Genomic DNA, 26,040 nt, shown 5'->3' on the forward strand with positions numbered 1-26,040 from the left:
TAAGATGTTTATGTCTATCTCTTCCTCTTTTTGTTAGAAGATTTTGTTATTTTAGTAGTACATTAAGTCTATCATAAGAGACACATAGGCAGGTTTGTTTTATTGCATGTGATAAGTAATATAGATTTCAAGCCAGCCAGTCAGGATTTACTATTAAAGCACCACACATCCAGTGTTTAAATTTTGATTCAGTATGTGTTAGGTTTGGGCAAGAGAAAATAGTTTCTGGTACTTTCTTTCTATATGTGTAGGTGAGAGCAGAATGATATACTGTATTACTAATATAAATAGCCCCCTTAAAGCATGCTGTTGGATGTTGCAGGTCAGGGAAGGGTGCCATCCATATGTGGAACCTGAACACCAGGAGGGCTGAGAGGATTGTAGAAGGTCATTCTGGTAGCTCGGTCACCTGGGTCAGCACACTGCAGGGGACAGACACCCTCATCAGGTGAGGACAGTTCTCTTTGTCTCTTAACTTTATGATAAGATGTCTTACTTATCCATCTTGTACTGTCTCTTGAAGCATTTGGGCATGTAAAATATTATTTTTACTTTTGGTGTTGTAACTTCATGTATCGCTTTTTTTTTTTGACTACCTTTAAAGTTTTGAAATGTGCAAGTAACTGCAGCTTGTATCTGTTTTTGTGTTGCAGTCAGGGACGAGACATGCAGGTCTGTCTGTGGGATCTGAGCGAAGGTCGTAGTGAGGTGACGGACTCTGTGTGGACCGGCAGTGTTGGATTCTGTCAGTGCTCCTTGCTGGAGACGAGCCCTGGGACACATTTGCTGGCCTTTGCTGGACAACAGACAGAAGAGGTTAGACAGCAGGAATGGAAACTCTAAATTGTCCATAGGTGTGGATGCGTGTGAATTTGTCTGTATGCTTATTAATTATCTATGTTGTACATTGCTTCTCACCTAGTGCATGCTGGGATGGGCTCTCGCCTCCTGCAACATTAAAAAAGAATAAGTGCAATTGAAAAAAAAGTTGCAGGGAATGTCGCTTTTTAAACAAAACTTTCACCAAAGCTGTAAGATTTAGTGTGTCCTGAGGAAGTTTACTCTTCAGTGTGGAGACTAGTGGCTTGTGAAACTATAAAAATAGAATGACAATACATAGTCTTGCTTTTTTGTTACATTTTATTAAACAGTTCATATACGTACTTCAGCCAAAATGTTGCAGTTTTAAATTCAGGTTAGAGACTTGATTGTTGAGTCTCATTCTCAGGTCATGATTATAATGACCTAGGGTTGGTAGTCAGACTGAACCACAGACTCAAAGCATTGGTATTTGATGACTGGGGAATGAGACTCAACAATCAACTATCTTTCTATATAATTATATACCACACCTTTAAGGGTTGTTAATCTTTAAGTATTAAAGGAAGTTTTTCAATTTAATTAAAGGGTCCCTGGTTAATTACCAGGGACCCTCCAGTTCAAAGTGTCCACTGTCACACTTTGTCCTTTGTCCTTGGCCTGCTGGATATATTGTGAGCAAGAACCAAAGTGTTCTATAGATCAACCATAACATTTGTTTAACTCCTATTATAACATCTCATTAAACATTATACAGAGTTTTTACCTACTATACATTGTATCGATAGAAAAGATCTGGTTTTGTTTACTGTTGCTTAGCAACGTGTGATAGTTTCAAGAAATAAGATGGCAAAGGCAAGCTGCAGCATTATATATTCATTTAATACTGCAATGATTTCCCCAGTAACATAACAGCACAACTGTTGCATAAAAGTAGTGTCAAACCTGGAGTTGTGGCGACTACAACCATGTACTCACTGAGCATGTGCAACATTACACACAATTACATCACATCAGATATTCTAATAGTGAGGGTAACCATACAACCATGAGTACATGGCCACCACATGGCAGAACAAACTGACAACATGCCACTTACATAAATTAAGTAAGCATCATGTATCCATCAAAACAGCAAAGTGTGAGATTAACAAAGTTCAGCTTTGTTTATAAGCTGTCATTACATTCACAATGCCATGGCCAAGAAATCAATAGCAGTAGGTCCCATTTAGAAAATAACTGCTATGATCAAAGAGCACAATTTATACAATAACAAAATAGTATGACTTACATGTGTCACCAAACTATAGAGGCAATGTAAGCTACATAAGCATCACAGTTCTTAAACAATGAAATAATTTCATTATAATCTAAAGTGTCTGTTGGCTTCTTTTTTTCAAATGAAATAATAGATAAACTGTTCAGTTCCTGTGAGTCTACGTCTGGTTACCAGTGGAAAAGAAGCACTCAACTGTGCAGCTTGTTATATGAAGAGTGCCCGAAGTAAACAGAGCACATTTGAAAACATGTCTGTGGGATAGAAGTCAAGAACCTTGAGTAGTGAGGGATAAGAATGACTGCTGCAGTCAGCAACTCAAAAGCGGGCACCTTGGTAAGGAGTTCAAATTACTGGGAATAACAGCCTGGTCTGGCCCACCCCAGTGGTGGCTGAGAGGGTGTAACATGGCATAAATGGGTGATCTTGTATATCCACAGGTGGGACGGGTGTCATGGGACGTCTCAGTCAATTAGAGTCTATTTTTTCCAATTGATTTCAATAGTGTAAGAAATGATATTAACATTTTTCTTAATTTGCAGCTAACCTTCACATATTTTATGATCATACTGGGTGTGCCAGCTTGAGATTTAGATGGCCCGGGCACATCCAGGCACACCTGTGATATTCAGGTGGTTCTATGTCAGCAGGAGGAAACAGCCTTGAATTTATTGGCAGGTGGGAGGTGGGATGGTTAATTGGTTCACCATCAGTCCAACAGTCTGACGGGTATAAAAAAATGCCAACCTGTATGAACCTGACCAGACTTGCTGTTGCCAGTTTGCTGGATTGAATTCACACATATTTGTGGCTTTTAGTAGTGTTTAGTGCGTTATTGGAGAATTGAAAGTCCCACAGCAAGAGATGTTCTGTTACATCAAACCCCGTCATTTTTTCCTATTGCAACACTGTGATCATCTGCAAGTTTTCTGATCCATAAATATAAAACGGCCTGAGCTCAGTTAGTTGGCCAACATAATATTTTTAGCCAATCATCAATGAATGTGTGGACAGTCAGTGTGACATGAGCATGCAGTTTGCAGCAATCTAAACAGCTCCATTAATAAACCAGCCATCATATCATGGATCAGCATGCACATTGTAAAGATAGGAACTTAAAACCAGCCACCAGTTAAATGTTGGTTAATTTTGGCTGTGGCTTGAAGCATGCCATTCAGTAAATTTGTTTGTCTCAAACACCGAATAGCTGTGTTAGTGCCTAAGAATACAAGTTAATTGTGCTTTCTCAGGAGGTAACTGCTTCTCGGCTGATGGAATACTCAAAGTGTTTTTAATCTGTGACTGCTGGATTAAAAAGAGAATTCCCAGGCCTGAAAAGATTGTGCGCTGGAATGAAATCACAGTTCTGTCTGCACAATATGTCTTGTAGTCGATGTTCAACACCCACAAGCCTGAAGGGTTTTGTGTGGAGTGAGGCAGGATGGGGAGAGGGCAGCCAGTGATTCAGCCATCTTTTATTGCCTCCAGATTCATGTTACTTGCTCCGCTGTGGAGGAGCCACACTTGAAAGGGACAGAGCGGTCACCTGATCCAGCTAAACGTGCCTCTGCTAACCCCAGTCCGGCAGGCCAGGCATCAGGGCGCCTGTGACTCCCAGCACCTCAATAATGCCATTGTCCCAACAGACACAGACAGACAGAAACACACACACACACCCATACAAGTTAGACCAAAACAGGCCACAGCCGATTTTGTCATTCTGTCTCCACACCCCATTCCACAGACATAACTGACCACGACAGATGCTTATCACGTATCCACAAATAAAACGCCCACATAAATGAATACCCTCAAGAAACAATACTAATGCACTTGCCACAAAACATGCACAATGGCATGATTTAGTGCCACATGCTGTATGCAGGTAGGTCAATATTTAGATACGTAACCAAGAAAACAGAATAAGAGTTCCTATTCAGGTGGTTTTACTGTTTACAGCTCACAGTGAGATTCCTGCCAGCAGACTGCCACCACGGCAGAAACATTAATTAATAGTGTGGGTGTTTTATTTATGGGCAGCGTGATGCCACACAAGAACAGTGATCACCTGAGGCACAGGGAAGTCCTTAAAGGCCCTCTTTGTCAGGCACGCAGAGGTAAACATGCAGGACAGATGTGGCCTCGTGCTAAAATACAGATCGCTCCCTTAGAGGGCTGTTTAATCTGAGGCCTAATGAGGATGAATATGCGGATCATCAGCACAGAGGAAGTGGAAAGGAATGAGTTTTGGTAGTGATGTGGGTACACATCATTAGGCTGTGTATTTTATCAGAATCAGTGCCAATGTGTGCAGGAAAACACCGTTCATGTCATGGGGTCGGGCTTTAGCAGGATTTATTATAGACAGTGGGGTGGCTGCTCCGCACTGATGGATGTTACTGTACTGCTGCGTGTAGGAACTCTGATCTGCACAAGTCCTGAACCACAATGACAGATTCAGGTTGCTGCTTTATTTGAATGCAGAAGAAATACAAATCATGACTTGGCAGACAGCTCGTCGATATTTATACGTACAACTGCAATTTGTGTGTAATTGGGCCTCAATAATGAAAACAACATTAGAACAAAAATAATGAAAACAGATGAATTAGAAGAAAAGTACATTAGGACATATTGGGTAAGTTCCTAAATCCTGATTTCCAGACTTGTTGTTTCCAGCTGCCTCAAGTGATGTCACTGAAGGCATTCTTGAGGCGTTCTCAGACTTCACACAGCTCTCTCTGCAGCCACAACAAGCTTTAAACACCGTTTTTTCACCCACATATGCAGTCGTACTCCAGTGCTTCAGGTCCAAGAAAGCACTTTAGAAATAAAATGCTTTTTTATTATTAATAATGGTGTCATTGTTTTTTCTCCCCAAGATTTGAAAACAGACTTTGATGTGTATAATTGTTGTAATCTCCTGTAATGTTAGCATATTAACTCGCTAAACTAAGGTGACCAACGTGATAAACATACCTGCTCATCATCAGCATGTTAACATGGTCATTGTGAGCATGTTAACATGCTGATGTTACCATTCAGCTCAAAGCACTCCTCCTGTCTAGCCTCACAGAGCTGTTAGCATGGATGTATGATGTTGCCTTGAAAATAAAATCAGCTGTTTTTGATGAGTTTAAAGTTGTAATTGTCACGTGTTCTTCGCAGATCAAGATTATTGAGCTACCCAGTAAGACCCCGGTCTGCACCCTGGTACCAAACGCTAAGCTGGGGATGGTCATGTGTGTCAACCTGTGGCAGGTAAGCACCAGGCAGTACTCTTTACTATCATTTTAACAGAAATGGTCGCAGTGTTTTTACCTTAACCTCTAAAGAGTAGCAATGTGTCCCTCTGTAACTACATCTGAAGTTCAACAAGTTCACCCTGGCAGCCGTTATGAAAAGCATAAGATTCTCTACCATTTAAAACAAGGAGTTAAGAGAACAGGGATGCACAGATCCAATACTGATATCAGATATGGGGCTGATACTGACTCAGATTGCTGGATTGGGTATCCGTGACAATGGGGCTGATCTAGTGAAGTCAGTTCTATGCACCGGTAGATGACATAGCTGAGAGAGCTAAAAACAAACATGTCAGATGTTTGGAGGTATTTCAAATTTTTATCGATGTATTTTGCTTTACAAAGTCAGGAAAAGACTTTTGAAGTCAAGCCTGATGTTGCTGTACACATAAAACGATCCCAGTCACTTCACACAGTAAGGCATACATCTTATTAATAAAACACTGGTATCAGATTGGTACTTGTAATCATCCAATACCCAAAGCTTAGGTATCACATTGAGACTGAGTTGGATAGGCGCATCCCTTAAATAGAAGTTACTTTTTATATGCTCACCTGCTTTATCCTGATTGGCTAGTAACCCATAAACAAGACACAATAATAGAAAAGTCAACAAAAATGCACATGAGAGATGTGGCGCATGATTTACAGCCCAACAACTCGTCCGGGGCCATTTTTCCAAGCGTTTCTTCTCAGCTGGCAGTGAGTCCCAACACTGTAATTAGAGCGTTTGGAAGGGCCGTGGGTTCACAGCCATATATCAGCCTGCAGCTGTACATCCAATCTGATCCGAGCAAAAACGCTGCTTTCTGTTTTGTAAATGCTGTCGAAAGTTTTATTTCCCCAGCCATTAAGGAGACCCTGTAATTATTTTCATGGTTAATTATTAACTCTTCGGTTTTGGGGCTTTGGGGGACAGAGTTGGGTTTTAGACTTACGCAAGAGTGTGGATGGTTTGAATCCTCTTTATGGGCCGTACAGTTTACAGGCAACAGAAATCAAAACACAGCTTATCATTTTAATGCCAGAGTGAGGCGAGTCACTGGCCTGGGCGCATTCAGCCTTGTGTTACTGTAATACAAATTAGAGTTAGTAATAAATCAATGACAAAAGCCATAAAGGGTGATGTTGTCTACATGCACACTAATATTCCACCATTATTTAGAATATGACAGTATTCTGAATTTGATACAAGTCATGTAAACTGCATGTTTCTTTGGGATATTCCAAAGTAGGACTTTTGTTTGTTTGTTGGGTTTTAGGAGCATTCTCTGGTCACATATTCAGCGCATTTGGAATATGCATCTCGGTTTGAGTTTTTTCTGCTGTAAACATGCACCTGGCATGTTGCCTGTTTGCAACCAGCTGTGTGTTGTCATGAGTACATTGTTCACAAACCAACTAGCTGGGGCAGAGAAGCATGCTCAAAAGAAAAGGTCACATTTCTGGTAAGAAGGAGGAACACACCCACTTTTAAACATTATGAAAGACTTGGATATCAACAGGTTTTTGGATATGCACAAATATCGCAATGCTGACCTTTTCAAGTAAGTGGCAAAAGGAATGAAAGGGAGAGGCTGCGATCGCACTCTCGGAGGTGGAAAACATTTGACGCACAGAAGCAAAGTGGCACAAGTGCCTCCAGCTGTGTCACAGTTTCATATTCGACGTGATTAACAACATGTTAGGGCACTTTATTTGGTGTATGCATGGCTGTATGTAAACAGTGGAATACAAATTTTCATCAGCAATATAAACAGCTTAGTAGGAATAATGTCGTTTTCAGAATAAGGGCAAAAAACTGCATATTTTGTGTGCGTAATGTAATCATTGTGTTTGTAAAATTATTATAGAGACATGTAGAGAAGTCAGAGTCTCTCAGTGCATGCTGACACTGTTATTCCTTTTCGCTTTGATTTCACTGTTACACCCACCTTTCATCATCTGATTTATGAACCAATGCTGGTTCAGCGTTGAGTGCCAGGAAACATAATGATCAATTATATCATTATAAATTATATAATATCATTGTAATAGAGCACAGACAGCTGTCGAGCTTCAAAGCCGAAGGGCCCAGGTGATTCTAAATTATCTCGGGCTGATTCCTTTCAAGGCCGAGGCATGTTCATCTGTTACACTGACTGAGCCATTTGAGAAGTCCAAGCACTGGGAAGAGACTCAGTCTGTGTGTGCGTTTATGAGTGTGTGTCTCTCACACACAGGTTGGAAACTCAACACACACACACTTTCTGTCAGTCATAAGAAAAAAACTGCTCATCTTGTCTTTCACATCAAATGCTCATCTGCTACCCACTGTTTCCTCAACCTCACGCAGCAGGAGGCTACAGCTGACACCGTCGTCCTCTCTCTCCACCCTGTCTCTCTCCATCACACGCACACCAGGAAGAAGCCACTAACAATTATCTCCTCTCTCTGTCTTCCCTCTCTCACCATCCCTCCCTCTTTTCTTCCCACCGTTGAGACGAAAAGCGATTATCCTCCTTTATTTCCAAGACAGACTCACCAACAGATTTATTGTCAGCCTTTAAGCCCTCTCTGCTGGAGTTTATGGAAAAGATTAAATGCAGTGTTAAACGCCACTTTCTCCTCAGTTCAGCTTTCCTTCAGCGAAATCCCACCCAGCCTTTAGTTCATATGTTGGTCTACGTCTAAAAGGTGACAGAGCTCGTATCTGATTTCTCAAATCTGATTGAATGTGAAGCGGTGAACAATACGGCGGATGTGGAGGAAGAAAGTGCCTCCACATGTGGGTTTGGAGTGTGCGGAGCTTTGGCCAGGGGGACAGTATTGATGTATGATGTGCAAGGCTTTTAATGTGAACAGAGGCTGGCGGGGAAGAGGAAATGTTCCTATACAGATATCCATCACTCTCAGCTCATCACCTTGCTGCCTCGTGGCCATGACATCATAGTGGACCGGGACAAAAACCGGAGGAAACGATTGGTTCCTGATGTTGAAGCAGTGCCTGCCTGAGGCCTGTGGCGGCCACATCAGCAAACAAGCTGTTGGTGTCTGGGTTATTCTTGACTTACCACATAAGGAAATTACAAAGAAGTGTTTGTGGAATATACGATAAATTCCGGATATCGCACGCATATTTCTCTCTAATTACATTTAGATTGTATTTACTTATGGTTTTAAATGAGCCAGAATTAGTCTAAAAGCCTGATATCCAACTGTTGTTCCTGGCCAGATGTTAGAAAAGGCACTGTAGAGATGGAAGAAAGTGACACATCCTTTAAAAATGAATACACACACTGTAATGATTATATACAAAATAGCACAGCACACAACCACTAATTAATAATACCACAGCGCAACACATGGCAGTTAGCTAGCTAGCTAGTTTGGAGACTTGGATTCGACCAGCATGTATTTGTTGAGGCCTTTATGTTGTTATGCCCCCTGTTGACTTGGGCCCCATGGCATATTATGTGAAGCCAACAGTTTCAAACTTGGGTTTTAAGATGGACAGTGGTTTTAAATTGGAGCGTCAAATTGGTGCAGTGGTTAAGTCCAGCTTTTTTCACCTTATGCAGCTGGCAAAGGTTAAACCTTTTCTTGCACAACAGCACTTTGAAACAGTAATCCATGCCTTCATCACATCTCGGCTGGATTACGGTAACGCACTTTATTTTGGAGTCAGCCAGTCCTCCCTCGCACGTCTCCAGTTGGTACAAAATGCTGCTGCTCGTCTCTTAACTGGAGCAGGTAAGAGGGAGCACATAACTCCCATTCTGGTCTCCCTCCACTGGCTGCCTGTGCACTTTAGAGTTCATTTTAAGATTCTTCTATTTGTTTTTAAATCTTTAAATGGTCTGGCCCCGCCTTACCTCTCTGAGCTGCTCCATCCCTACGCTCCTGCTCGGTGCCTCAGGTCAGCTGATCAGCTGCTCCTGGAGGTACCGAGGTCCAAGCGGAAGCTCAGAGGGGATAGAGCCTTTTCTGTTGCTGCTCCTAAACTTTGGAACGACCTAGCTTTGTGCATCAGACAAGCCCCCTCACTATCCATCTACTCTTGTTTTAGTGTTTTTAATTGTTTTATGTCTTGTGTTTTTTATGTTTATGTACAGCACTTTGTTCCGGCTGTTTTTAAAGTGCTCTATAAATAAAGTTGAGTTGAGTTATTATTTGTTATGTGTGCCAATACATAAGAGGCTGTATATGAACAGAAGATAATTACAACAGTTAATTTTCAAAATGGTGCTCTGAATGAACCCAGGGCTACTGTAACAGTATTATATTAGAGGTTGATGACTTGATTCGAATAAAAAAATATTGGCATGCAAAACAAGATAGGTGAATGAGGGATTTAAACAGTGCACAAATTGTAATTTGACAGTCCCTTTTTTCATTCGTCTTCTTTTTCTTCCTTCTTTCTTCCTTTATTTTCAATTTTCAGTGTTCAGGTAATAGAATAGAATTTTGAATAGATTTGAGTTTTTGACTGTTGGTCAGACAAAACAAGCACTTTGAAGATGAGACTTTGGGCTTAAGGGAATTATGATGGACATTTTCCACTTTTTTCTCTGACATTTTCTAGACCAAACATTTAATGGATTAATTATGGAATAATCAGCAATTGTTGAATTCTGTGTGTGCAGTGAATTTGTCTTGAGCTGGGAACTGAACCTGATTTAGATTTAATGGTTCAGCAATTATAGCTATGTTGTTTCTATGTGTTACAGATTGTTTTAGTCCCTTTATAGGTTACATCTTAGTATTTTGTATTGCCTCAGCAGCAGGGTTTTTTTTAACCTCTTGACCTAATGTGATTGTTGTAGAAGAAGAAGAGAGAAGGAAGGAAGTTAACTAAAATTTAATGTGTAAAAGCCACTGGAGTCTTGACTCTTCTAGAAGCAAAGTTGGTGACCTAACTGGACCATGGTGGTCAGAACAAACTGCGTGGACACTATATAACAATATAAAAACTTCATATCATAATTATCCTCGTCAGAATGAGCGCTATTCACAATATTATCCTGATAATCATCAAAATATGCTTAAAACTTTTGACTCCAAAATATACTGGAATCACTTTACATTTTGTTAAGAAGCAAATATTTTATTGCATCACAGATAGGACACACATCTTTATCTAGTAACATCCCTTTAAGTAAAAACAACAACAAACAATCTAAAAAAGTCAGGTGTTTTAACAATTTGAAATGTCATATCTTACGATATGAAATCCATAAATGCTTGATTAAGATCTTCTGTGTTTGTTGAGGTTGGTGAGTATGTAGCCTGTTTCTGCAGAGTCTTTTTGATTGTTGGTTGCCCAGCAGTCTCTCTGGGTGCTGTTGGATATGATATTCCTGATTTTCCCTATAATGGAAATTCACCACGATCAACTTATTGTGAGTGTGTCTTATTGCAGTCCCATCCCTACTGGACACAGATCTGTGATCTGGAGCTGGCAACTTTAGGTTTACAGCCTGGTACAAAAAGTGGTTTTAGTCTCTATTGCTAATTTCACCCTTCATGACAACTGTGCTGGAAGTGAATTTTTTTGTGACTCACCCATTTACATTTTATTAAGGCTTCAAGTTCCACGTAATTGAGGGCGGGCCACTTTGAGTGACAGACTGTCTGCCGATAGTGACCTCGGCTTCTTAGTCAGGTCCTCCCCTTGCTCCACCAGCGCCGGCCTCTTACTCCAATATGGTCACTTCTGGCTCCCAAAAACCAAGATGGCTGTGGTCGGAGTGCTGAACTCGATGCTTAAAACAGGAATTCACAAATCATTGGGTGATGTCACAGTCTATGGTTAACACACATTATGAACACAAATAGATTAAATGTAAACATATTGCATAAGTACTGTTGTAAAAAAATGGCATAGGATCACATGAATATTAACAAGCTGAAGCCCAGCTAGTTGCCATTCTCGAGACAACCCAGCTTCATTGCTTTAGTGCCTCTTCAACCAGCTTCCATCCATCTGTCTTTCCAGCTGTTCTGTGGTGATGAATCTGCTCCCTGAGCCCCAGCCCCACTCCAGCAGAGAGCCCTCTTGTAGAAAGGCCTGTGGAGGATATAATGAATTAGGTGTCTACCCAGGGTTCCCTGACCTCCGACCCATGACATCATCAATCAAGGAGGTCCTACACTTAAGTGAAACGGTGGGCCCCAAGCCTGGAACGCTTAGCCCGGGCCCTGCCGGCAAGCAGGGGCCACTGATTTTCACTTGTTTTTATTTGTTTTCATAATCCCTTAGTGTTCGTCCTCGCTGATGTGTTTGGAAGGAATACACGACTCTGTCTATAATTTGTTTAAAGCTGGAAGGAGAGAAATATAGAGCGTTAAGTGAGAAGAGGACTTGAAGATGGATGAAAAAATGGCAGACATGGCCCCCTCGCACATATGGAAAACATTTCTTTCCCTCTTTGCTCCAGCAGGGCGCAGCGCTTTTGCTGGGGGCCTGATGGTATTTTAAAGAAAAGGTACGAGTCTGGACAAAGTGTATATCTGTGCTGTGTATTTAAAGGTCTTCTGAAATGTGTTGTTCCACAGGCCAGCGTGAAGTCTTATGAGCTTGGCAAAGTTCAGGTCGTTGTTTAGCTAACACTCCAGGCATATGTGGATGTGGAGGGGTGTTTTCTTGTTACTTCCACTGCTGCCTACATATACGTGCACAGAAGGATTGTGGGATGGTGGTTAGATCTCACCTGTTGTCCACCCCTCCTTATCTTTATCCATTCCTCCTTCTTCCCTTCTGTTTCCACAAATGATTTACAATCTGTGACTTCCAACAGTGGGAGAGCACCTTTTTAAATGTTATACTGCTTACCTGTGTCTTTTAATACACATATAGCTACATTTTTGTTTGGTACATGATGCTCCATATCTGTATATAACAGCAGCAGTGTGATTTGGGTTTGGCTGCATCTGATGCCTGTTTGTGCACCTGGTCTCATTTCATTTCATCAGATGTGAAAGATTTATTCTGATGGTTTCACCAGTTGTAAACATTGCGGCTGGATCTGTAATGTCCCGGGGTGAAACAGGGATGAAGCAAGACTAAAGTATGTTTTTGGGTTTTTTTTTTTGTACTTGAGTTTGTTTCATTATGTGAGCATGCATCTGCTGCGGAGAGCCAAAAGAATTAGTTAATTAATGGTTCATGCATTAACAGAAAATGAATGTTACTGATTAATTCAGTAATTTGTTATGATAAAATGAAAATAATCTGTAGTTTCAGCTTCTTTAGTTTAAGGATTTGCTGTTTTTTTCTGTTTTCTTATTCTAATTTTATTTTCTTTTTTCTTTTTTTTTAGACTGGTAAGATACAAGAGGAAAACTGGGAAATTGTGATTGTCATTTTTCAGACATTTGATCTTATAATTAAAAAAACCCAACTACATTAATCTAGAAGTATTTATTTATTTAGGTTTTATATGTTAAAAATAGACAATGAAAATAATCTAATATAATATCTTAAAAGTATGAATTTGCAGCAGCAGTAGTTCGGAAATAGTTTGAAAAAATGCGCTGCAAATGTAACAATATGGCAAATTTAAGCATTATAGTGTAAAAGGTACTACATCATTGTTATGCATAACAAAAAAAGTAGAGCATACTTAATTTTAAAAAATGTAAAGATGAAAGGTAAAAAAGCTATAGCTACAGATATATGCCAAAACAGTGCACTTAAAAGATATAAACAAAAACAAATTAAAAAAACCCAGCAACAACACTTAGATAATAAAAACTAGACTGCAGTCTGTTACTTCACTATACGTATGGCTGCCTGCAGTGAGGCCTGTGGCTCAGTAATATAGATGAGGAGCAAAGTGAGGAGTGGTGTAATGGAGTGCTGGAAAGAGAGAGCAGCAGGCTGACGAATGGAGCCCACAGCGTCTTTCCGAGTGTCAGCAGGAGCTTCCAGAATGATAACCTCTGCTCCGCTCAGCTTCCAGCACCACGCAGCAGTTCCTGTGGGTTTTTTTTTTTTTTTTTTTTTTGTTACTACACAGCTCTCATCTCACATCTTACCTCACACTCCTCTTTGTGTTCTCTATTCCCACCTCGCTGTCCCTCCTCCTCTCTCTTATCGTCCTCCTCACTCCCAGCCAGACTCGGGTCCCGGCCCTCTCCTGTTGGCTGGATACGAGGACGGTTCCCTGTTGCTGTGGGACGTAACCCAGAGATCCAAGCTGAGCCAAGTTAAAGCCCACCCTGAGCCCGTCATGTGCCTGACCTTTGACACCAAGCGTCTGAGGGGCATATCGGGCTCCTCTGAGAAGAAACTCTCCTCCTGGATGCTGGACAGTCAGAACAACCTACAGGTCAGCAGAAGACAGGCTTAGATGGGATAGTAGTGTTGTCGAGTCTAGTCCAGTGGTTTCCAAACCTTTTTGTCTGATGAATCCTCACAGCTCTGTCAGATGAACTAATATCACCTTCGTTGACATCACCTAACACTATTAATTATCACAGCTGTCAATACACTGTACAATCATTTTTGCATACAATTGAAATATCACTATTTAGGTAGGTTTGGTTAAGTCTGCATTAGTACGATTACTGAGAAGTGGCCAAAGCTAGAAATTTAAACCAATTATGTATTAGGCTACTTTTAGGTAGGTTATTATGAGGTAACTATTTTAACTATTTATCAGTTACTTTAAGCTAACCTTTTAGCTAACCTTTTCACTGTTTCTCCATGACCTCAAGCTAACTTTTTAAGCGTTTTATCTCTCATTATTAAGCAACTATTTTAACTATTTATCAGTTACGTTAAGCCAACCTTTTAACTGTTTATTCGTTACTTTAAATGGGCTTTTTTTTTTTTTTTTTACCAATTGTCCGTTACTTTGGGCTAACAATTTCAACCATTTATCTGTTAGTTTAAGCTAAGCATTTCAACCTTTTATTCATTGCCTTACGCTAACTTTTGTAACAGTTTATCCGTTACATTTAGCTTACTGTTCAGACTTCTCTCCTCACTTCCTAACTACTTTACTTGCATTGTTGATCGCAATATGAAGCACTCAGGTATTACAGCTGACTGCATATGTGGATGCATAAGTATTTTTTTTTTTTTCCTCAAGTTACTGCTGTTTTTTCAAATTAGACATAGAGGTTATTCTACTATCTTTCTAAGTATGCCTTGGCAACTGCAGAAGTACCCTCTGGGGTATAAGTTACCGTGGTAGAGTAACCATTATTATGTCCATGTGGCCTGCTGAAGTGTCCCTGGTTATTGTCCTGAACCTACCAACCTGCAAACCAACTGTTACACAAGTGAGCCAGCTAAATGCCATGACTTATTATAAGGTATTGGTGGAGATGGGAGGAGAGGAGAGTTGCCTCTCTCCAGGCTCTCTTAGAAAACATCAGGGGCCAGAGAGGAAGAGGCTCAGTAGGGCTCCAGGGGCCATAAATCAGCTGCTGGTTACACAGCGTTGGCAGGGCCAGGGGCCAAGGGCCGGGCTGAAGCTGTCACTCTGGACTGAAACCACCCACACACACAATAACACATAGTCACACATTAGGTCTGGATAATATATAGTTCTTGATTTAAAAAAAATGCATCAACAAAACAGGAAAATTCATGTTTATGGACCTAATTTAGCAGTTTGAATTCAACAACATTCCTCTTGTCTGGGATACTGTTAAACACAGTACATGCAGGTTCTTGCACACATGATAAACTTTACACTACAACCCATGCCAGAGCATCTTCTGCCACACCAAAAGAGACACGTCAAATTTGTACCATAATTCATTTTACGTAACAGCCAACGCTTCAGAGACTTCACGCCTCATTTGAAGCTATATTTTCTCTTGATTTCATGAGCAAAAGGGAATGCTCCTATTTTGCAGCCAACCCCCATGAATCAGAGCAGAAAGGAACCTGAGGCTGATATAGTACACTCCAGCACAGTGAAGGGGTATTATTCTTTCCGAGGCTTTTTACAAATGAATGCTTGAATTAGAAATATTTGCAAAGCCTGATTTTTTTTTCACCCCGAAAATGCGTCTAGAAAAACATTACAAAGGATTTGATTCAATATCCCAAAAACAGGAGGAGAGTGGTTATTTGGTTTATTTTGCTCAAGCAACAAAATATTGATTCAGCATGTAACCCAGGATGAGGATGACAGGAAAAAAGCACAAGGAGAGGGAAAAGATCCAACAGGGGCTTTTAAATTATCCTGAAGTGCAGCTCAGTGTGACGTCCAGACAGCTATCCTCAGTTCTTCCCACAAAAGTATTTTTGTGTGGCAGCAGTAAGGGGGCGGGAGGACCTGCCGGGTGGCGGACCTGGGCCCCGGGTCCTGACGGACGACCCGTGAGAGGTAATAAAAATATCAAAACCTCGGAGGCCCCTTAACCAAACAAAAAACACATCTGCAGTAAAGGGAACAGTAGTTCACAGTGGGAGGCTGCAATAAAGGCTGAGGAGGCTATAAGTGCCACAGCATCCCACTTCCCACAAATTACCCCTGCAATATCATAAGAGTATGGTGCAACTGGCTGGCAAGGAAGATGGATGCTTTTTGTGAAATGGAGGGGAAACTGAATGTGACACAACGCAGTGCAGTTATGATTTAGTGAGGCTGAAAGGCTGTGAAGTGAGCTTATCAAGGCCGGATAAAGACAGATAGCCTTAGGAATGGAGGTTAATGTATTACACATGGCTCCCAGAGGCCTTTATCTGCTGTTTGACCTGGCCAGCCTGATATCTTTTCATAGTAATGAGGCATCATCAACCTTTTTTTCTCCTTTCTTTCCAGCATACATTTTTGGGAATGTGTCAGGGTGAGGAGTATGAGGGTGTGAGCGTTAGGGTTTACAAGCTGTTAAGCCAGATGGACATATATTTAGGCGGCCACTCAAATGTATTGACAAGTGCAGTGACGTGTTCTTCCAGGAGAAAGAAAAAGACAGAGGTCATGGACTGGAGAAAGAGAGAGCAGGCATAGACGGAGGGAGATTAGCAGTGTAAATCAAGCGTAGCTGACAGCAAGCTATTTCTGAGACTGATGACAGTTGTCTACAGGTGGAACTCCTGCCCCTCATCTTCACCACAGTGTAAAAATATCCCCACTCTCTCCTTTGCACCCCCCTTTAGTAACTTCAGTCTTCTGTGATTTCTTGCAGCCAACCCTGATGTGACCTGACTTATGATTCAGGTCATCTCAGGCCCAACTTCAGTCTGCTATTGGACTGATATATGTATGAGCTGCTGTCATAAAAATTATGGCACTCTTTACTGAGCCCCCCTCCCCTCTATTTTTCTGAATGGGACTGCTCAGCTGTTTGACACATCCATCTCCTGTCAGCCGGAGCCAGGCTCTGACAGGCAAGGTGACAAAAGGCTGTAATCTCCCCGCTGCTGAATGTGATTCAGGGACAGGGTGTGTCAGAAATACCTGCGAAAAGCCTCCCAGCCGCTAGGCTCGAGTGAGTGAGCGATGATGGGACGTTTCAGTAGACGAGCGTGAACGCCAAAATCCGTGCCAAGACTGAGGGGGAAAGACGGGGAAAAAAGTGGAGCGAGGCTTGAGTGAGACCTGCCAAGTGGACGCTCCTTTTGAACGTCTCCTCTGTCGATGAGATACTACAAAAGAGGATCCCGAAGTGTGAGTTTGTGTTGGATCTGTTGTAGGCCACATAGAGTCTAGTGGGCCCAGCTGCTGAGCAGAGCTGGTAGCCTCCTGACAGCTGAAAAAGCTGGCGTTTAGACAGCGAGCCTGCTCTGTGTGTGTCTGCATGCTGTAACACAGGCCAGGAAGGAGTGTTCAAACAAAAAAAAATGATGAGGCCCAAAGACGGATTCTGTCTCTGATGAGATAGTAAGGAAGCAAGGGAAAGAAAAATGGGGTGTCAGATAAAATGAGCCAAGACTCCCCGGTTAGAGCCAATGGATTTCATTACAGATTTAGACCTGGTAAATGGCAGTGCTTAAGTCAGCTGTGATTTCTAGGTGTTCATTCAGCCGTGGTGTAGCCTGACAGCAAGATCAACAATGCTGCTGCTGGAGAACATGGAATTAAAATGACAGCGCAGGTTAAACAATTTCCTTTTTAAAAATAAATAAGAGTTATCCGAACACAGAGAAATAACATTCATGGGCTGCAAATAATTGTCATTTTTATTACCCATTAATCTGCTGATTGTTTTCTCAGTGACTTGATTTGTCATTTAGTCCATAAAAATTATCGTCTTTTTTTCCCAGAGCCCAATGTGACCTTGAGCAGATTATGAGACAATGGGCCCCACCACCTCTCTCACATAGGAGCAAGACGCACAGAGTTTGTGGTTGTTTTTCCTCTTTGTTGTTGTTATTTTGCCTCCCTTAGTAGCCGTTATGCATCTTCTAATGGTTTTATTTTGTATCTCTTTGGGGTCATTTTGTGTCTCTTTTGGTCGTTTTGTGTCTCTTTGCAGTTCCTTTGCATCGCTTTGTGGTCAGTTTGAGTCTTTCCCTGGTACATGTCCATTTCAGTGACATTTTGCAAGTAAAGGCCAGGAGGGCCTCTGACACTTTTGGCCCCTAGGCTTGTGCCTGATATGAAAGTTCAATAATCCCTCCATGAACGTGCAACTTGAGATTGCTAGTTTTCTCTCATGGAAAGTCCAAAATATGAATTCTTTGCTTGTTTGTAGCCTGGCTATGTCCAAACTCTCAAACTATTACTTTAGAAACAATGACAAATGATTAATGGGTTAATAAATAGCTGTTTTCTGTTAATCAACTAATTGATATTTTTATCATTATACCGTATCCAATATAATATATCCAATGTATGTCTTCTGCTACAATGTTAATTAAAACATGGGCACATAAGATATATGACTATAACTGATGCTACTTGGGCAGCAACTAAAATTTATTTTTATGATGTAATGATTAATCTGGTCATTATTTTTGTGATTAATTGATGGATTCGTCCATAAAAAGTTAATAGCAACAAGATTACAGTTTTCTAGATGATAAATTCAAATGTATTTTTTTCGTCCAACTAACAATCTTAAAGATCTCAGTTTTCATTTATATAAAACAGAACACAGCAGCAGGACCAACATATTTGTAGTTTTTAACTTGATAAATTGAGTGAAACAATTAATGAATTAATCAACCAGTCATTTCAGCACTAATATTGTCAAGCGCCACTTCCACATGAAATCACAGAGTAAACACTGATCAGTGACAGCTCAGGAACTGCCATGGCTGCACATGAGCACCATTAATTTTAGATTATCGCTCAGGACGACTTTTTTTTTCCTCATCGCTTTTCTCTCTACTTTCTCAGACTGTAGAAAGTAAAAACAATTCACCAGCCCTGCTGAATGACCATTACTACATCATTAGCCATTTACTGCTTACAGTTGACCCTTTAATGAAACAAATGCCTTTTCTCGACACAAACTATGGGAAGCAAAACAAACAAAAACAGACACTTTAACCCATCATTATCAGGCCTCTAATGCAGACCAGATGGAGAGCGGTAGGGGCATACCAACTTCTTGAGGTAATAACAAAGCTCCAAACAATCTTTCACCCCCCAGGTTTCTTTGTATCAGTGTATCTGGCTTGTTTGGTCTAACCAGTCACACTCTCTCTTGCATTCGTGGTACCAGCAGTGACGGTTCGCTAAACAAACAAACAAAAAAAAAGAAATCACATCACTGCCTGTTCTGAACTTAGCTTTCTTGCGCCGTTTTGATCAATGACATTCCTTCCCGCTCACTCTCTGCCTTGCATTCCACTTTATCCACTTGGGCTATGAGTACCTGGCTTATATCTTCCACATGCAGCTTGTGGATGGTTCCTGCCCGGAACAGGAGCATGCAGATAAATTCTCCACCATCTCCTCCCATCCAAGGCCATTAGTCTCCTTAGACACAGCTTATGAAGTCAATTATACGCTGTCCAGTTTGATTTCAGCTCCCATTTCCAGATGTTTGCGTCCCATCTACAGGTCCAGGAGAGATCCCTGGTCCGCAGGAAGAGCACGTTCGCTCCTGAGGAATGCCCACCACAGCAGGCCCTTTAGATAGTGATCTTAGCCGCCATTCATTATAATATGTCAGAATGTTGCCCCTTTAGAGAGATTGATACAGTCCTTGGACACTGTAGATCACAGGGGAAGGGAGCTGTGGCTAATCTTTAGCAGGCAGACGTTACAACAGTATATTTATCGTGTCTCTTCTGCCACTGACCAGACCTTTCAGTGCGAATGTAATTCATCAGCGGCGCTTAAAGCAACAAGGCCTCTGCAAACAAGCATTTCAGCGAGATGGTCTCTCTCTTTCTTGCAAACTGCGACAAAGGTAACTCAAGCCCCGCTTCCAGAATAGGCCTCCCCTAACTCCAAACCAAATACTGGGACGCAGAGAGATCTGCTCACGGCCCTCGTGCCGTAATGTTTTATGGCCGATGATTGAGTCCCAGGAGTCTCCAGCCAGGTTCGACAGACATCCAGCCTTACACTTGGACCTCAGTCATCAGATCAGCTGATAGTCTCTCCCTGTTGGTGTTTGTCTTGGCCTCGCTTTCCTAGACGGCAGTGATTAATCGACTTACTGACCTAATTAGTTTGTCTGATTTTTTTCTCCTTATTTGCATAAACTATAGGATATGGTTTTCGGTTTCTCTAAAAATTACCATAAAGAAACGGCTACCCAGCACCCTCGATCTTTGCAAAGTGTTTACAATACATGTAAAGTTGTTTCAGCATGTGTGATTGGTACATTGTTCTAACTGCAAAGAAATGCTAAGATCCCTTTCTTCCTTTGTGGTTTAACAGCTCCAGGACTGTGTGACGCTGGTCAACCCTGGGGTTTCCCAGCTGTGTATCAGGGGCGACGGGAAGCTTCTGGCCTCGGCCGGCTGGGACCATCGGGTACGGGTATTTGGGTGGAAGAAGCTGCGACCACTGGCAGTGCTTCAGTACCACACTGACATGGTGCTAAGCGTGGCCTTCTCTGACCACCAGGACCCCAGACAAAGACTGCTGGCTGCTGGATCCAAGGACCAGCGGATCAGCCTGTGGTCAGTGTACAACGAGGGAGCTGACACTGGCTGACCGTCTCTGGGAGGAAATATGGACTTTACTACTGATGTTGGTGTGACCCCAGGTGGTGTCTGTAGCCAGTAATTCAGTAATATTCCAGTGCCATGTTTTGATAACTGGACAAATAGACTGTGTATTATGTTCATATAGATATTGTCTCTTGATATCGAGTTCCTGCATTGACTTTGCCATCTAGTGTCAAGCAATTTTGCAAGTGGAAGCAGCGCCCATAAATAACTACAGCTAGTTAATTGCTTTGGCATGAATCATGTCATTACATGGGGCCGCTTTCAATCTTCAGACCAACTGTCTCCCCCTTTGCTCTTAAGAGCAAGAAAGATACAGTATTAAAACACGAGACATACAGTGATATGCCACCTACACTGTTGGGGTCAGTTGTTTATATTTTTAAAAACAGTAGCATTTGCATGGAGACTGAGTTTGACATGTTCATCCCAGACAATGAGCCCTGTCAGTTTCTTAATAACCTAATTTGACTGAATACAGTTAATGCTGCATCCTGCTAAAGGGTTCATGAAGAAGACACTGACCAAACATGCTGCTCAGCATTCACCCTAAAGGTCTAGTGTGTTGGATTTAGTGAGATCTAGTGGTGAGGTCATAGGTTTGCAACCAACTGAAACTTCCCCTGTATGCCACGCATTTAGTAGAAATATGGTGGCCGGCGTGAAAACACAAATGGCCCTATCTAGTGCCATATTTTGTTTGTCTACTCTGGGCTTCTGTAGAAACAACATGGCGGACTCCGCGAAAGAGGCCCTGTTTCATATATTGATTTATACGGCTCGTTCTAAGGTAACGAAAACACAATTCTTATTTTCAGGTGATGAAACTGATGGTAACTGATGAAAGCATAGTTATGAACGTTATATACCATTTTGGCTAATACATCTCTATAAATCCTACACATTGGACCCTAGAACGGATTTTATTTTGTTCTCATATGAACTGAAACTGTATTGGTAACTACCAACTTATCATACTGTTTTCCTGTAATAAATCCAAATATAATTTTTCAAACAGTGTCTACATTTAATGTCTGAAATATATGACTCAGTATTTATAGTAACTGCAAAGCCTTGATAACTCTGGGTTTGGTTCTTCTATTCATGCATTTTTTACACTGCATGTGTCTGGCATAGTGCACATTTTCTATGATAAGACTAGACTTCTATTGTGTATACAAATATATACACCTGTATGTTTCTGTCAGAACTTCTTGGGCCAGCCCAGTCTAGCTTAAAATGTAGGGCCAGTTTAAATATCTGATATATTTCAAATAGTTACTTAGGAATTAGCTGTCATTTTTGGCCCACTGTTTGCTGAAGCTCTTTGTGTGATGCTCTGTGCGGCTATGTGATTGTATTGACTTACCTGATTGGAGATTTGCTCCAGTGGACCTGAATTTGATGCATAGGTCGCACCTGAGCAGCTATGTAATCTTGTGTTGTTATTCTAGCAGGTCTTAGCTTAACACACAAGCCCTCCAGCCTGACCTGAGCTGTATTTGTCAAACAAGGTTAATCACAGCAGGCACATAAAGAAGGGACGGCTGATGGTTTAGTGAAGCCGCTGATCTGCAGATGTTCTCCTTGGTCAGCATTATCTGTTTATAAGCTGATTTTCTTTATAAGTATTACCTCTTTGAAAATTAAAATGGATGAAGAAAAACAGTGGAAATCTACATCAATGTAACCATCATGTTCAAGAATTTCAAACAATTAAAAAAAACAAAACTTTAATGTTGTCTCTAAGAGGAATCGGCAGCATTTGCATTTTTAAAATAAGACAATTGATTCTGCATTTTCTTTACATGCAATTGTAAATACAGATGTCTTTTTTACAAATGGACATTTGTCATGAACAAGGCCAAGGGTCCTGTTGTGAAAGTCCCAGAGAAAATAGAGAGGTGTTGTTTTTCTGTCTACTGTCTCTAATAATATCTCTGTGAGTCAATGAGCAGCATGGGAGCTCATGTGTTACAACACTGTGCAGAGAGGCCAGGGGCCAGGGCTTCAAACGCTTGACGTTCTGCTTCATAAAGGCTTTGTCTCCTGGGATGACCCCAAGTTGAGAAGCTCATCGTGCTGTACAGGAAAGGCCTGAGAAATCAAAGAGCCAGGCGAGCATTATGGCCACGAATCATTAGTGAACGGAGGAAAGACGAGGTCATTTGCAAGACAGGCTGCCTTACCGTGACGCTACTGTCATTGAAAAAAGTATGGAGCTGCTATTTTTGGTGGGTTTTCTTGCTTGTTTCCAAAGTAATGTTCTTGATGAGTTGTGTTTGTGCTTGCTGAAAACCCTTTGACATCATTTTAAAAAAACGTGGCATAAAATCTTTATTTTGCTTCTTTTTCCGAGTGCCTGGTTTTAATGGCATGTTTTCCTTGTTCCCTGCAGAGCTCCATCTATACCTTTTGTGTCTGACCCCACTGGTGACATCTTGCATTCATAACAGCTTCCTAACTCTCCTGTTGGCTTTGAACAAACACCAGCAATGGCGTGGGGCAGCTTCCGTCCATTCTCTGATAAATCAAATGCTCGGTCCATTGGTGCAGATGTTTGCTGAATGGAGCAGACGGCAACCCACCTGCCTTAGAAGTGCCTGGTGGGGTGGTGGTGGACCTCGTAAATCACTTCATAATGGATCATTTAGGAAGTCAATAAATGGACAGGGAGACCGTCTGCACAATAGGCCCAGTGCTTCACTTATCACCTAACGTGTGTCTTCCTTGGCCTTGAAGGTCAGAGGTCAACCTGGCTTTGGGATAGGACATAATCCGGTGGGTTGTGTGTTGGTATGTGAGTGTGTCTGTGGTTGATGCTGTCACTGCCTCAGCCTTTAGGTGTGTTTATGGACATAGAAGACGTCAAAATGAGCCTGATTCTCTAGAAAACATAAATATAGAAAAAGGAATGATTTGAAGAAAATAATTCCTTCTGTAAAAGCCAAAACTAATGTTCCGCCTCACGGGCAAGTTGGTTTTATTTATTTTTTCAAATGTGACCTAATACAAATGTATCACGGCTCTTGCCCAGCTGCAGTGATGTATTTTGATGTTCTGCATAAAATGTCCATCAGCAGCCTCATGCACACCATAAACCGTAATACCTTTTGTATTAGCTGAGAGGCCACAGGGGGGAAATGTGAACCACGTGTTCTGTTGTTTATGTGGAGGACTCTGATTGGTTTACCTGGCTTGTTTTTAATAACTGTCCCCAGATACGGTGGGCAGGGAGGCAAGGTTCAGCACGGGCCCGTCATAACAGATGTTCCAGATGCAGGTGAGTGTCAAATGATGCCTCAGGTTGCATTATCATCCATCCTCTGCCTCTTCATACTTCACTGGCAAGTCCTTGGCACCGTTGCTCCTGGAGCCTGAGACATCTGGGTACATGAATGTAACTGGGCTTAAGCAGCTTGCTCTTTTCCTCTGTGTGAAATGAAGGGTACATGAAAGTATTGTGCTTGAAAATGGCCTAGGCCTGTTGAAAACATGCCAGAGCCTATTAAGGTGCATGTGTAGAAATGTAAGGTGGAAAATATTTTCCAATACAGGCACCACACTGACAATACTAGTTGGTATTGAGGTGCAGTTCATTATATGTCCTCTAGTAGGCGCAATTTCTCTGATTGCCACTTTGAAAGTTTGCAAGGATTTGTCACATCTGTAATCTCAGCCTATTTATATAATCTTTTTTCATTTAAATTCAGTAGAGCTAAGCTTCATTAATGTGCCAGAGGCAAAGAATCTCCTGTGTGCTTACTTGAATAGGCTCCTACAGGCTCCTTCAGGCTGCAGGGCAGGGTTACAAAATGAGGGCGGCCTCAGGCTTCAATGTCAAGTCTCCCCAGACTGATGCATATGACACCAGGGACACTATTTATTAAAGAGTGCAACATGTGAAGAACATTTTCATCGCTGGATATGGTTTCATTCAAAATTGTACAACTCAGCGCAGGCGGTGAGAAGAAAGGAGAAGACTGTTTCTTTATGTATACAAATATAAGATACTTCTAACCTACTTTATTTAAGTACTTGAATTCAATTCTGCTTTGCACTTCTCTTACCTTTTTAACGTCACTTCAGAGGCAACTATTAGTTTGTTTACAGATGAGATTGAACATGCAAGACTAGCATGTAAACAATACATTGTTATAACATTTAAATTTAATTAAAGTACCCAAGCTGTAGTTAAAACTAGGTCCACTTTGACTCAGTTATAATAATTCAATATGATAGAATAAGTCTCTCAGGGGGCATTTTTCTAAGTACTTTTGATACATTAAATATATTTTGTTAATAATACCTTCACTCAAATTTCATTTTCATTGCAGAGCTATAGTGGAACATTTTTATGTTGCAATATTACTATTTTTTTTTTTTTTTTACCCAATTACAGGATCTGAATACTTCCTTCACAACTGCTTTATTGTAACCGCACTGTGCTGTTTATTAACTTGTATAATGATTTACCAGTCAGCCACTGCAACTCAGTGGATAATTGTTTTGAATATATTGAATTCTCACTAGTAGCCACAGAACTGGGAGTAATAATGCATTTAAACCCGGGTCACAGTTTAAGTATGATACTTTTTGACCTACCTATATTGGTGGAAATCATGTCCATAATAATTTGTAGCCCACTAGTATTAATCACTATGAATTTAATTAAATGACTGTTACTGATATAACTCTCGGTTGTTTCCTAACTGCGGTTGACAGTTATCTTGTAGCCGACTAAATAGGCCTACAATGTGCATTAGCAGTCTCATTGATGTTTCCTCTGGGGTGTGAAACCTAACTTTAGTCCACATATCGACTTTTAACCCATCTTTCCTCGAGTGTCACCCTTTCCCAACCCCCACGAGCCCCGGCGGTGCACGAGTTAACCCGAATTTTGGTCTCGCGGTGCTTCCGGACTTCCGGCTGGCTGATCCTCAGCACCTGCAGGCCGGCGACGGTGCACACCAGGCGGCTTGCTGACCAGAGTACACCGGGACACGAAACACCGAAGACACTGAGTAGGCGAGTACCGCATTAAAAAAGAAATACAATTATATTTGTATTATTCGTTATTTGGCCTAATTATGACTCGACGTGAGAAACACCATTTTATTAAGTTACCTGACAGCCTGTTGGAGAGAGAGAACCAGCCAATGAAATACAAAATGTAAAACAGTAACTACGCAGCTAATGTTTCCGATGTAAAGTAAAAGCTTTAGTCGCCACCCAAATAAACAAAAACAATTCCACAACCAATTAGTCGCGTTTAAATGAGTGGAAACATTATTTAACCTTTGACACCTTTACACGCCATTAAACAGTCAGAGGTCAGGAGCCCTCGGGCATCCTCTTCCTCCTACTCTCCTCTCAGTGGCAGCACAGTTCAAGGAGAAAAAATACATTATTGAAATGAATCATTAGGATGCGTTTCCCTTTGTATCGTGACAGGCACAAATCCCACAGCAGACTTTTTTTCCCAACGAGATTAACCTTGACAACAAAGCATTCCTCATACAACTTCAAATAGGAGGTGGAAATGGCTGCACAGATAGGAG

General features: G+C 41.3%; 1 protein-coding gene across 3 annotated transcripts in view; it reads left to right on the forward strand.

Moving 5' to 3' along the window:
* The window catches only part of gnb1l (guanine nucleotide binding protein (G protein), beta polypeptide 1-like), a 29,135-nt gene extending 7,641 nt beyond the window's left edge, over nt 1-21,494 (forward strand). For all 3 annotated transcript variants that reach the window (XM_050051977.1, XM_050051976.1, XM_050051978.1), the window contains 5 exons: nt 323-448; nt 654-816; nt 5,264-5,356; nt 13,497-13,712; nt 20,187-21,494. In XM_050051977.1, the coding sequence (XP_049907934.1) occupies nt 323-448; nt 654-816; nt 5,264-5,356; nt 13,497-13,712; nt 20,187-20,465 (877 nt within the window). In that variant the 3' untranslated portion in view covers nt 20,466-21,494. The remainder of the gene's footprint in view (nt 1-322; nt 449-653; nt 817-5,263; nt 5,357-13,496; nt 13,713-20,186) is intronic.
* The last annotated feature ends 4,546 nt before the right edge of the window (nt 21,495-26,040 follow it).

The sequence above is a fragment of the Epinephelus moara genome, chromosome 8 (assembly GCF_006386435.1).
Source record: "Epinephelus moara isolate mb chromosome 8, YSFRI_EMoa_1.0, whole genome shotgun sequence".
NCBI lineage: Eukaryota > Metazoa > Chordata > Actinopteri > Perciformes > Serranidae > Epinephelus > Epinephelus moara.